The 13,327-nt window shown below is 44.3% G+C and overlaps 1 protein-coding gene across 1 annotated transcript in view; it reads left to right on the forward strand.

Moving 5' to 3' along the window:
• The window catches only part of LOC116988952 (ras GTPase-activating protein 4-like), a 124,498-nt gene that overhangs the window by 33,400 nt on the left and 77,771 nt on the right, over positions 1-13,327 (forward strand). Inside the window, exon 5 of the mRNA XM_033046004.1 lies at positions 6,181-6,310. Within this exon, the coding sequence (XP_032901895.1) occupies positions 6,181-6,310 (130 nt within the window). The remainder of the gene's footprint in view (positions 1-6,180; positions 6,311-13,327) is intronic.

The raw sequence follows: 13,327 nt of genomic DNA on the forward strand, positions 1-13,327 counted from the left end.
GTTCTCCCCTCTCCCATCAATCGCAGATCAATGGGCCCCTGGTGCTTGGAGTCGGTCCACAGACACAGAGAGGAAATTGGCTGTTACTCTGGCTTTTTGTGTCTATCAGTGACTTGGAGAGTGGGCTGGACAACGAGTGACGCAGCTGGTCGCGGCTCCCCTGATCTACGCTATACCCACGCACTTATGGGCCTGTCCCACTGAGGCGACTCTTTAGGCAACTGTCATGGACTAGTTTTACTAGCATTCATCTACGACACCTAGCGACAACTTCCGACAGCAAAAATTGTTGCCACTTTCGCTTGTAGTCGCCCAAAAGATCATCTAAGTGGGACAGGCCCTTCATGCTGCGGCTCGGTGCATCCCACGGGCTTGGTCTCTCGCAATTTCTCACTCCCAATTCTCACCCAATGTTGGCAGCCTTGCAATGTTCATACTGCTGGGGTGCAGACTGCCCAAGCGAAATATGAGGTGCTGCTCCTCCAATTCGCTCCATAGATGCTGCTTCACTCGCTGAGTTTCTCCAGCATTTTTGTCTACCTTGATCGGACTTTGCTGGCTTTACCTTGCACTAAATGTTATTACCTTATCATGTATCTATACACTGTAAATTGATCGATTTTAATCATGTATTGTCTTTCTACTGAATGGTTAGCACGCAACAACAGCTTTTCACTGTACCTTGGTACACGTGCCAATAAACTAAAGTGAACTGAAACTGATTGGAGTGCCGCACTGTCCGTGTGGCCATCTTTTGCTTGAGACACTAAAACTCTAAAAGTACAGAGGAGTAAATGATATAAATGATGAGAAGGATAGACAGAGTTGACGTGGATAAGCTTTTCCCATTGAGAGTAGGGAAGATTCAAACAAGAGGACATGACTTGAGAATTAAGGGACAGAAGTTTAGGGGTAACATGAGGGGGAACGTCTTTACTCAGAGAGTGGTAGCTGTGTGGAATGAGCTTCCAGTGGAAGTGGTGGAGGCAGGTTCGATTTTATCATTTAAAAATAAATTGGATGGGTATATGGACGGGAAAGGAATGGAGGGTTATGGTCTGAGTGCAGGTAAGTGGGACTAGGGGAAAATAAGTGTTCGGCACAGACTTGAAGGGCCGAGATGGCCTGTTTCCGTGCTGTAATTGTTATATGGTTATATGGAGTCCCCATAGTTCTGTCACAGAATGAAGAATGGCATCAACCACTCAGCTGGAGAGGATTCTTCAGTCACCAATGTTTGTGATTAACTGCATGATCTCTTCATTTTTGCACAAATGTCTTTCTTTTTTTTTGTTGCACAAATTAGCTTCTGCCTTTTCACCATCACGCCAGGAACAATAGCATTACTTTCCAGGCCAAACTCTGCCGCATTCTCTTCAGAAGGCAGTGGAGGCCAATTCACTGGATGTATTCAATAGAGAGTTGGATATAGCTCTTAGGGCCAATGGAATCAAGGGATATGGGGAGAAAGCAGGAACGAGGTACTGATTCTGGATGATCAGCCATTATCATCTTGAATGACGATGCTGGCTCAAAGGTCCGAATGGTCTACTCCTGCACCTATTTTCCATGTTTCTATGTTTTATGTTTCAAACACAGCAACAACTGCAGAGTACCTATAATTAAAAGGAAAATGTATTTATGTCTTAAGGTGGCCCAAAGCATTTTCAACAAGCTGCTTAATTGGAACTGTAATCATTGCTTTAATGTCGGAAACATGACAGCCATTTTGTAATGGCTGGTTTGTCTATCATTCTTCAGTGATAATGGTTGAGCTATGATTACCAACGAAAAGTGCCCTCCCCCAATTCTTTCGGCACCAACTTGGACAAAGTGACAGGAGATTCCTTCCTAACCTTCCGAACCTTCCCTTTGCATTCCTGGATGACATACATTGGCAATGCATCAAGTCGGATGCTTCAAACCCAATCCTGCTCTTTTCCATCAATTTGGCCCTATCCTCTGCAGCTCAGTATATTTACTTTGCACATTTGAGCAGGCAAGGAACTGGAGTTGAAATTCCTTGCATACCTGCTTCTGGTAACTGCATTTTTTCGTTGCTCTTTACAATGTCCAGTGTCCTGAGATTAAACTTTTGACAAGCAAGTAAGTTTACCAGGACTACGCTCTGGTGCTCCCACTTCACTGGATGAGCTGCTTTATCGCAAGGCAGGTATGCACAGCCCCAACTAGCTCAGCAATGTTGGAAGAGGAAAGTCCAGCTTTACCTGCTCTGGGCTGCGTGTGGCTCTGATTTACACCACGGGGTCAGATTCTGAAACCTCTGTGACACAGTTTAGTGTGTTAGTTGGATGTGGAACAATTACTTCAGGAGACGCAATCATCTTCAGGCCAACAAAGAAGGAGCAACTGAAGCAGCCAACCCTGAGGACAAAAACAACAGCTCGCTCATTGCCTCATGGTGCAAGATCCCTGCCTTTATGAAGAGACGAGGGACTATGGATACACTCATCTGTTACCTGCACCAGTTATGGAACTGCAGCCAGTAACCATTTAGGTTATAACTGGTTTCCCTCACAGGGTGATTGTCCAACAAGCAGTTGTTATCCTGGTTGGGACTATCTTAATTCCCTTGTACATTCAATTATATTCCTTTAGCATTATATCACTGCCATTATTCCCTTTGATGATTTCAAATTATTGAATACACAAGTGCAAACTCTTACTGAATCCTTCCTAGGCTCTCTGTTTTGTGCCCATCTCCCTCCTCACCTGAAGAAGAGTCTCGACCAGAAACGTCACCCATTCCTTCTCTCCATAGATGCTGCCTGTCCCGCTGAATTACTCCAGCTTTTTTGTGTCTATCTTCGGTTTAAACCAGCACCTGCAGTTCCTTCTTACGCACCTCTCCTCACCTCCCCTGCCCCTCCACAGTTTCCCGATTCTTGGCTAGATTGTTGCTGACCAATCATTTCTGATGAAGGGTCCCCACCCAAAAGGTCACCTATTCCTTTTTCTCCAGAGATGCTGCCTGTCCCTCTGAGTTACTCCAGCGTTTTGTGTCTATCTTTTGTTTAAACCAACGTCTATACAGTTCCATTCCTACACAATCTTTTCGCAATGTGTATTTCATTTGGGAGGATCTCTGTGGTAAACACCCAGAAGGGAAGTTCTGAAGTTTAGCAGTTCATAATCGTAATGCCGGATAATTAAGTTGTGTGCTTGTGGGAGGCAGGTATACTCTCTCTGTGTTCAATTTCCCATTGGCCAACACGATGAAAGTGGCCATGGAGACAATTTAAATTACGAGAGGTTGGAAGAAAATGTCTGCTTTTAATTATGCTTTTTATGCCCTCTGGATAATATGCTGTGATGCCGACTATGGGAAAATATTAACTTTACACTTGGGAGCTACCACTGCTCTTTTTGCAGTTGTGTCATGGAATCTTTTACCTGTTCCTGAGTGGCCAGGAAAGACCCCGATTGAATTTCTCATTTGAAAGACCACTTCCAAATGTTTTACATTCATCAGTTCGACACTGGATTGTTGGCTGTGGATAATGTGTTTAAACGTTTTGAGTGGGGTTTTGAATACACAACCTCCTGATTCAATCACAGTTGAAGGTGGATGATGGAGTAGGCATTTGGAAGATGCAGTGTCTGAGACAGTTACAGTGCCATTGTCTCACGGCACCTGAGACCCAGGTCAATCCTGACCTCTGTTGCTGTCTGTGGGTAGTTTACATGTTCTCTTGGTGAGTGTGAGTTTCCTCCAGGTGCTTCAGTTTCCTCCCACAACCCAAAGACATGCGGTTTGGTAGGTTAATTGGTCACAGTAAATTATCCCTGGTGTAGAGATGGGCGGTGGAAGGTAGTACAGGTTGAACACCGATTTACCGGCACCCTCGGTTCCAGAGCCTTTCGACATTATCCTTTTTTTTCTGGATCAACATGATAATGAGATGACAATACATCTCTGGCCCACTAATGCCACCCCTCCCATGTCTCTAAAGCACCATAGAGTGCCAGAAACTTAAATAAAACAAATATGAAATGTAAACTGAATGTGAATGGAATGACCTGCTGACCCATCCCTGGTACGCACCATCTCCACGGCCGCTTAGAGTCGCGGCTTCCAACCCCACTCCCGACTCGCAAGGTGCACCAGCGAGCCCTTCTTCACCCACTGAAAGGACACAAAGTGCTGGAGTAATTCAGAAGGTCAGGATCTCTGGAGAACATGGGTAGGTAACATCAGGACCAGGGCTGGATTTAGATGAAGAGAGGCCCTAAGCTATTTCACTTGTGAGCCCCCCCCCTCTCCCAATCCCCCACCCCCACGGAATCGCAAGCACAGCTCCACCAATGGTAGGTTTTGTAACAACGCCACTATCACACAGCCCCACGGATGGTAGGGTTTGTAACAACGCCACTATCTCAAAAGTTTAACACACCTTGGTGCAGCGAGCAGAGGCCCCCCTAGATCTCGAGGCCCTAAGCTTAAGATTGTCTAGCTTATACGTAAATCCGACCCTGATCAGGACCTTTCCTCGGACTGATTCAGTTGCCTGAGTTACTCCAGCAGTTTGTGTCATTTCACTTTAACACTAGGCCCCGATGCCGCTACTCTGCACCAGCGAGTCCTTCTTCATCGGTTCACACGGTTGTTGTTGTGGCTCACGTTGTAGCCAGTGGTGACAGTGCTTCCTTCCGGTCGCCTCCCCCTCCTCCCCCCTTCCATGTCCCGTCCTCCCCCGGTCCCTTTACCCCCTCCTACCCCCACTCCCCGCCTCACCACACCACACTACCAGCCACTGCCTCCTCCTTCTGCCCCAGAGTCACCGATATACTCCACCTTGGAAGCGACAGCAGGTGAGAGGGGAGGGAGCCCCATGGTAACCGAGCGTGTTCTGTTGGTGGGGCACTCTGAAGAAAGCATTGTCACAAGGGGCTACGTGCATTGTGCATTGGGCCAGAAAGCATTGTGGCTCCATTATCAGGCAGCTTTTGGACGAGGTTGTATTCAGGGTCGGCCCTAGATTGTGTATCCAATGACACAGAGAGAGTTGGTCATGGTTACAGTCAAGGTCAGCGAAAATGTCATCAAATCTAATCTGCTGAGTTGGTAGCACCAGCCTCCCATGCTGCTCCATGAAGCACTGCCTGATCAATAACCACTCAGCAATCTCCATCAGCCACTTACCCCATCGCTCCCATTACTCACCCCCACCCCCACACTCTCACCCCCACCCTGTCTCATACGTAAGCCTGCACTTCACAACTTCCTCATGCATGGTAACAAATCATCGCGACTACTGCAACACCCTCGGCAACAAGTCTCCTTCTTTTGTTGAAGACAATACGTTACCAACGCCAGCAAGGACATCACAGTGGCGCAGTGGTAGAGCTGTTGCCTTACAGTGCCAGTGACCCGGGTTTGATCCCGACTAAAGGTGCTGTCTATACGGAGTTCATACGTTCTCCCTGTGACCGTGTGGGTTTTCTCCGGGTGCTCCAGTTTCCCCCCACACTCCAAAGATGTGCAAATTTATAGGTTAATTTACTTCTGTAAATTGCCCCTGGTGTCTAGAACATAACTAGTGTGCGGGTGATCATTGGTCGGCGTGGACACGGTAGGCCAAAGGGCCTGTTTCCACGCTCTGTCTCGAAAAACTAAGAGTGGACCCATGCTTATATTGACCTCGAGACTTGGAACGGAAAGAGTTGCCATTCATTGGTGTGGCAGCCACAGAACCTGTGGACAGCATTGGTACAGAAGGCAGACATAGCCCTCTCACACACAACACCTTCCCCTTAGTTGACAAACTCTTCTGATTTACAAGTTGCAACTGTTGCAAGGGGACTTCACACCTGTTCCCTCCATCCCAGTGTCCCCTTCCTATGACCTTCTAAGGTATGCCAGCACACTCTCTCTCTGTACCTCTCCCACCCAAGTTTTTGTACCAACTTCAAAGTTGTCTTGTTGAGCAATTTTATGTAACTCATTTTCACCCAGGCCACAGCTAGCAATGGCCTGTCTCCTTTATCATTGTGTCCTACTTGCATATCTTTTCCCTTTCCCCTGACTCTCAGTCTAAAGATGGGTCTCGACCCGAAACGGCACCAATTCCTTTCCTCCAAAGATGCTGTCTGACCTGCCGAGTTGCTCCAGCTTTTTGTGACTATCTTTCCTCTAAAGCAGTTCTCTTTCCTGTCTAGGTGTGGACAGTTGGATGTCCTTGAGTGAAATTGATCCAGACGAGGAGGTCCAAGGGGAGATCCATCTTCGGATCGAAATTTGCAGCAATGGGTCAACATCAAAGCTGCGCTGCCATGTGTTTGAAGCAAGGTAGGTGGAGGGAGAAATAAAGGAAATGTCTGTGGCACAACTCAATGATCTCTTATGCAGTGGGAAAATACATTTGCATCGTCTCTGAGACAGTGTCAGTCAGCAGGGCTTCCCGAGGGCCATTTGAAGTACTGATGCATAAAAGCTTTAAAGTGCAGGAGGGAGCCAGCAGCTGTGTGTTAAAGAGCAAAGGCAGCTTTCAGTTAAAGTGGGAGCGTCTATTCTGTGTGTATTCCCTATTGTATGTGTTTTTGGATATTGTGTGTGGGCTATGTGCATATGTTTGCATTTGTTTGCGATCTTTATGTTTACCGTGTGTATGGTGATGTACGTAATGTGTTTGTTGTGAGTTTAGCATCATGTTTGTCTGTGTAAATGTGTTGTGTTTATGTAAGTGAGTGCGAATGTGTTCGGTTGTGTGTTTCTGTGTGTCTGTGACTGTTTCCGTGTCTCTGTGAAAGTGTGTGAGAAGGAACTGAAGATACTGGTTGACACCGAAGATAGACACGGAGTGCTGGAGTAACTCAGCGGGACAGGAGGCATCTCTGGAGAGAAGGAACAGGTGATGTTTTGGGACGAGACCCTTCATAGGACTGTGAAAATGTGTACGTTCTCGTGTGAGTTTTCTGAATGAAAAACCCAATGGTTGGAAGCTTTCATTCTGCGGCTCCAGCAATATGGGATGTGAAGGTGTTTTTATTTAGACGTTGGCTTCATTGTATAGGATTGGATCAACCCTCCAAATTCCCAAAGTATTCACAGCACAATTGTCAGTGTGAGAACTCCGAAGTCAGAGGGTGCAAACTCCACCTTTTCAGCACCCATAGTAGGCATTGAATCTGGCTGCTGGACCAGTGATGGATGGATCTCCCCTTGGACCTTGGTTGGTTGGTTGGTTTAGTTTATTGTCTCGTGTACCGAGGTACAGTGAACAGCTCTTGTTACGTGCTAGCCAGTCAGCGGAAAGACAATAAATACGATTACAATCAAGCCATCCACAATGTACAAATACATGATAATGGAAATAACGTTTAGTTGGAGATAAAGTCCAGTAACATCCGATTAAAGAAGGTCTGAGGGTCTCCAATGGGAGATAGACTCAAAATGCTGGAGTAACTCAGAAGGACAGGCAGCATCTCTGTGACGTCACCCATTCCTTCTCTCCAGAGACGCTGCGTGACCCACTGAGTTACTCCAGCATTTTGAGTCTATCTTTGGTATAAACCAGCATCTGCAGTTTCTTCCTATACATTCAGTCTCCAATGGGTCTAACCATGACTATATGAAAAGCATGAAGCGACTTTTTTAATAATGGAAACACGGTGATGCATCAAAAGTCAGCACTGGACTGGAATAATAAGATATTCTGTCATTTTTAAAAATCGGAGTGATGGATATTGCAACGCTGTGCACCGTTCACACTCTACATATAATACTGCCGCAATTGAACGGATTTGGAAAAAAGGCAGAGTGATTAATGAGGAAGGTGTCTTTTTCTTGGTGTGTATACATTGAAAAGGAGAAGGTTCAGAAGTTAGTGATTGCTGATCTTTTAGAACTAAAAAGGGATTAAACCGTGACGATCGGCTTCATCTTGGCCAGCACCGCAGCCAAAGAGAAAATTGCTGGCGCGTGAAAGGATTTGGATTTAGATTGAATCTCCAAAATTGAATATCTCTGTGAAAAAATATTCAGTCTATGGAACAGGTGGCGCAGCAGTAGCACTGCTACTCACAGCACCAGGGACCCGGGTTCGATCCTGACTGTGGGTGCTGTCTTTGCGGAGTTTGTCTTACACTTCGTGGCCGTGGTCATACATTTCTCCGGGTGTTCCAGTTTCATCCCATTTTCCAAAGACGTGCAGGTTTGTAGGTTAATTGGCTTCTGTGTGTTGCCCCTAGTGTGTTGGAAGTGAAAATGGTGTAACTTGGAACTAGTGTGCAGGGAGAATAATAGTCAGCGTGGACTTAGTGGATTGAGGGACCTGTTTCCATGCTGTATCTCTAAACTAAACTAAACCAGTCTAAAGATGGGTCACGACCCGTAACTTCACCTATTTCTTCTCTCCAGAGACGCTGCCTGTCCTGCTGAGTTACTCCAGCATTTTGTGTCGTGACTAAATTAAACTCTAAAGTAAACTCAGTCACTTGGAAAATGTTTGATGCAAAGAGCCTTGAATTATTCTTGCAATTTACATAGATTCCTGCAAAAATTATATATATATGTATTTTACACATGACATGACATGTGTCACAAGTTAAAAAGCAAAGGATGACTTTTGAAACATACGGTATGTCCTGATTTTTTCAACCATTAGGGTTTTTTTCCTTACGTATATACCTGCTCTACTCTATCTGGGGTGCTTTAGGGTAATGTGAATAATTGTATATTCCACTAGATTTTTATTATTCAATTGTTATCACCTATTTCAAAATAAATATCTATCAGATTAATAGTTGTTATAATCAGACTATAATTGATATGGGATCGTTGTGTCCAGGCAATTCTTGAAATTTGAATACTCAGAATGTAAATTCACTTGATTCAATAATTCATTTGATTGAAAATTTCCATTCAGTCGTGTTAACATCTCATGGACTTTATCTTCCATATCTGGTTAGCCCTGGTCCAGCAGGTTAGGCAACATCACAGGAGGACATGGATAAATGATGTTTCGGGTCATGACCTCTCTTCAGATTGATGATGGGGGGGGAAGGCCGATCGATTTGAAGTGAGATAATTCTGATTAAAAGATGCTGTATGAGGAAGAGAAAGATGAGGTACGAGGGAGACAGAAGTTAGATGGGACAATGAGAAGAAGGAGTTTGAACCAAGAGCATTCTGTACTGGTTAACGTTAGTTGTCCAGTACATTGAGACCAAAATATCAATGATTGACAATAACTTGGTCTAATTTGCTCATATCGAGGAAGAACATGTTGGGCAAAGGTTTTCCATTTTTTCCTAATATACTGTAACATGAATGTACATTTACCATTTTAAAATAGGCTAGGTTCAGTTGCAGTTTTGGAAAGTCTCAGAATATTATCGGTGCCGGCTCTGATTTGTTCTGAACCTTTTCATGCCTCTAGTTTCCCTCTGACTCTCGGTCTGAGGAAGGGTCTTGCCCTCGAAAAGCGTCATCTATTCCTTTTCTGTAGAGATGCTGCCAGACCTGCTGAGTTACTCCAGCATTTTGTGTCTATCTTCGGTGTAAACCAGCACCTGCAGTTCCTTCCTACACATATATATCGCTCTTGAAGGCTGTGAATGTGCACTGACATTACTGAGTGTGTGTGCATTTGCTGCTGTCTTTGTGCCCCAGAGCTGGATTATCAGGTTTGTCAAGGCAATGTCGGGAGAACCAATGCAATAAGGAAAAGCTTCTTCTGGTGGCAGATGGTAAAACAGATGTGGTTCTCATCAGTTGTCATGGTAGTGGCAGAGATACTAATGTGTTTGTTCTTAACTCTATTAGAGAAAGGTGAACCCTTTGTAATTTATTGAGCGTTTTGTTTCTTGCAAGCCTTTTAAACTACCACCCTTTGAGTAGTGGCAGAATTGTCTGTTTTTGTAAGTTAAGAAATTATCTTGTTCAAAATGCAACAAGCCCTGTGTGGCGAGTGGCGATTAATTTATCCCACGGAACATTACTTAACAGCTGCGTCAAAATGTTCAGCCTTGTAGTCTTTTCAAACAAGTGGATCCCCACTGTTGAGCTTGCCGTCAGTTCATTTAATCATATTGATATGAGTCACACACGAAGTTCCCAGAATGACGCTGAGCATTAGAGTCACATCAGTCATGAACATTGATTGTGGCCTTATGTGGTTCTTCACATGACCTGGTTGTAGAGGTTAAAAGGGTGAATCACTTCCACATAAAGTAATTTACTGCTCATCAGACAAGTCGGCAGTGATTGAGACAGAAAAGGCCAGGTCTTTATTGCTGGTTCTCCTCCACTACCATCACTACAGATGGCTTTTAGTCTAATCATCCATAAGGAGATGACTGATGCCTAGGGAGAGGGAATGAACATTCATCCAAGAAGGTGGTATGGAACCGTACACCATAACAGTATTGGAAGTTTAGAAATGGGGAAAGTGCAAGGAAAGGAAAGGTTTCGAGAGATATGGGTAAATTGTAAATATTGGCTGCAAACTCCGTGAAGCTCGCGTTCCTGAATGCATTACTGAAATCCTCTCTGCTCTGTCACAGATTGTGGGCTGTCTGGAGCTAATTACAAAGCCTGTAATGGACAGACTGTAGCTGGTAGGACCACAGGCTTGCAGATTGCCAGTGCAGGATTTCAAATGTTAATAAGTGTTGTTAATTCATACACCTCCAGTTTGGCAGGCCACGGGCTACAGGCAATTTAAATTAATTGGAAAGGAAATGAAAACAAGGGAAGACTTTGATAACTCAAATTCTCTTGCAGCAACAGAGCGGAGGGTACAAAAGGAAACGAATATGCATCCACACAACAAACAGGCACCATTTCCAATGTTATGTGGAAAAGGTGCTCCTTATACATAAATCATGAGATCATAAGTGATAGGAGCAGAATTAGGCCATTCAGCCCATCAAATCTACTCCGCCATTCAATCATGGCTGATCTATCTCTCCCTCCAAACCCCATTCTCCTGCCTTCTCCACATAACCCGTGACACCTGTATAAATCAAGAATATATCCATCCCCGCCTTAAATATATCCACTGACTTGGCCTCCATAGCCTTCTATGGCAATGAATTCCACGGGTTTCACCACCCTCTGATGATAGAAATTCCTCCTCATCTCCTTCCTAAAAGAACATCCTTTAATTCTGAGGCCTGGTCCCACTAGTGGAAACATCCTCTCCACATCCACTTTATCCAAGCCAATCGACAGAGTTATTACAGTGAATGATTTTAACTTCCTCAATAACTATTTGGGCTCCCTTAGTGCCGGGGGCTTGGAAGGGGGCAGCATTTGTGAGGAATGTCCAGGAGAGTTTCTGAACATATTTGACAAATTTCCTCAATCTAAGCCTTATGTTGGCACCAATCTTTACTTGGAAAGGTAAAATCTCCTACTATGACAACTCTATTAGTTCTGTAACTATTAATCTCTTGGCATATTTGTTCCTCTCATTCCCATTGACTATTTGGAGACCTATAGTACAATATAGTTCAATGATTGCATATCAATGAGTACCAATTAGCGTTTATGCTCTCAGCAGCTTGTCTGAAGAAGGGTTTCGGCCCGAAACGTTGCCTATTTCCTTCGCTCTATAGATGCTGCTGCACCCGCTGAGTTTCTCCAGCTTTTTTGTGTACCTTCGATTTTCCAGCATCTGCAGTTCCTTCTTAAACACAACAGCGTTTATGCTCTCAGCAGCTTCTCATGTGCATATCGCAGCTTCCCATTGAAGTTACACTCTTAAATATTTGATTCTGCCACCTCATCATACTTAGTAAATTCAATAGGTTCTCTCTTAATTCTGAATAACAATTGATGTAATTCATTTCCTTTATTAACTAGCAGTTTCATGCTTGACAATCTTATAGGTGCATAATTGGAACAGAAAAGGACATACAAAATGCTGGAGTAACTCAGCAGGTCAGGCAACATCTCTGGACAATAGACAATAGACAATAGGTGAAGGAGCAGGCCATTCGGCCCTTCGCACCAGCACTGTCATTCACTGTGATCATGGCTCGAAGGGCCCAATGGTCTACTCCTGCAACTATTTTCTATGTTTCTATGGCCCTGACGAGACAATGAAAATCTTACTTGCTGCAGCACAAGAACATATTCACATATTCTGTTGTGCTGCAGCAAGTAAGAATTTAATTGTCCCGCCCGGGACATATGACAATAAAACACTCTTGACCACTCTTGACTCTTGACTCTCTTGATCTTTCTCAATCAGTACCCCGTTCCTCCCTTCTCCCCATATCCCCTGACTCCGCTATCTTTAAGAGCTCTATCTAACTCTCTCTTGAAAGCATCCAGAGAATTGGCCTCCACTGCCTTCTGAGGCAGAGAATTCCACAGATTTATAACCCTCTGCGTGAAAAAGTTTTTCCTCATCTCTGTTCTAAATGGCTTACCCCTTATTCGTAAACTGTGGCCCCTGGTTCTGGACTCCCCCAACAGGAGAACATGGATAGGTGACGTTTCCGGTTGAGACACTTCTCCAGTCTGAAGAAGGGTTTCGGCACGAAACGTCACTTATCCATATTCTCCAGAGATGCTGTCTGACCTATTTAGTGATTCCAGCGCCTTGTGTCCTGGTCTGCAATAATCAGCATCTGCAGTTCCTAGATTCTACAGGTACATGGTTGAAATTGGCTCATGACACTAGTTTCACTGGAGATCTTAAGGTTGCTGTGAGATGTTTATATGAATACATCAACATTTTATCCTCTCTGGAGGGTCTTTGAGGTTCAGTCCAGCCAAACATTCGAAACAACTGGTGGTTTCTGCAATGTCAAGTCTTTGCAATATTCTAAAGCTTTTGGTTGATTTAAGATTACTAGTCTAACTTCACGCTAAGATCTGGTTGACAGTTTGATAATAGATTACACCACACAGTTCAACAAAATGTCAATACGCACCATTGAAGATGTACATGTAATTTTAAGGTTTGTATAAACATACCATGACTGTTATTTAAGAGTTCTGTATGGCAGGTAAGCAGCTCCAACTTGTGCAAATGTCATTGAGTTTTCCCCAATAGCTAATTGTTGGGATATTCAGAAGGCTCCTTTCTCTAATCCAGCCTTGTGATTAGACATAAAAAACATAGAAACATAGAAAATAGTTGCAGGAGTACACCATTGGGCTCTTCGAGCCAGCACCGCCATTCAATATGATCATGTCTGATCATCCAAAATCAGTACCCCGTTCCTGCTTTCTCCCCATATCCCTTGATTCTGTTAGCCCTTAGAGCTATATCGAGCTCTCTCTTGAATACATCATTGAATACATTAGTTCTTCAGCCCAGTAAATGACTAAAGCAACTAAGTCACCAGG

Source organism: Amblyraja radiata, chromosome 28, assembly GCF_010909765.2.
Source record: "Amblyraja radiata isolate CabotCenter1 chromosome 28, sAmbRad1.1.pri, whole genome shotgun sequence".
In the NCBI taxonomy this organism is placed as follows: Eukaryota; Metazoa; Chordata; class Chondrichthyes; order Rajiformes; family Rajidae; genus Amblyraja; species Amblyraja radiata.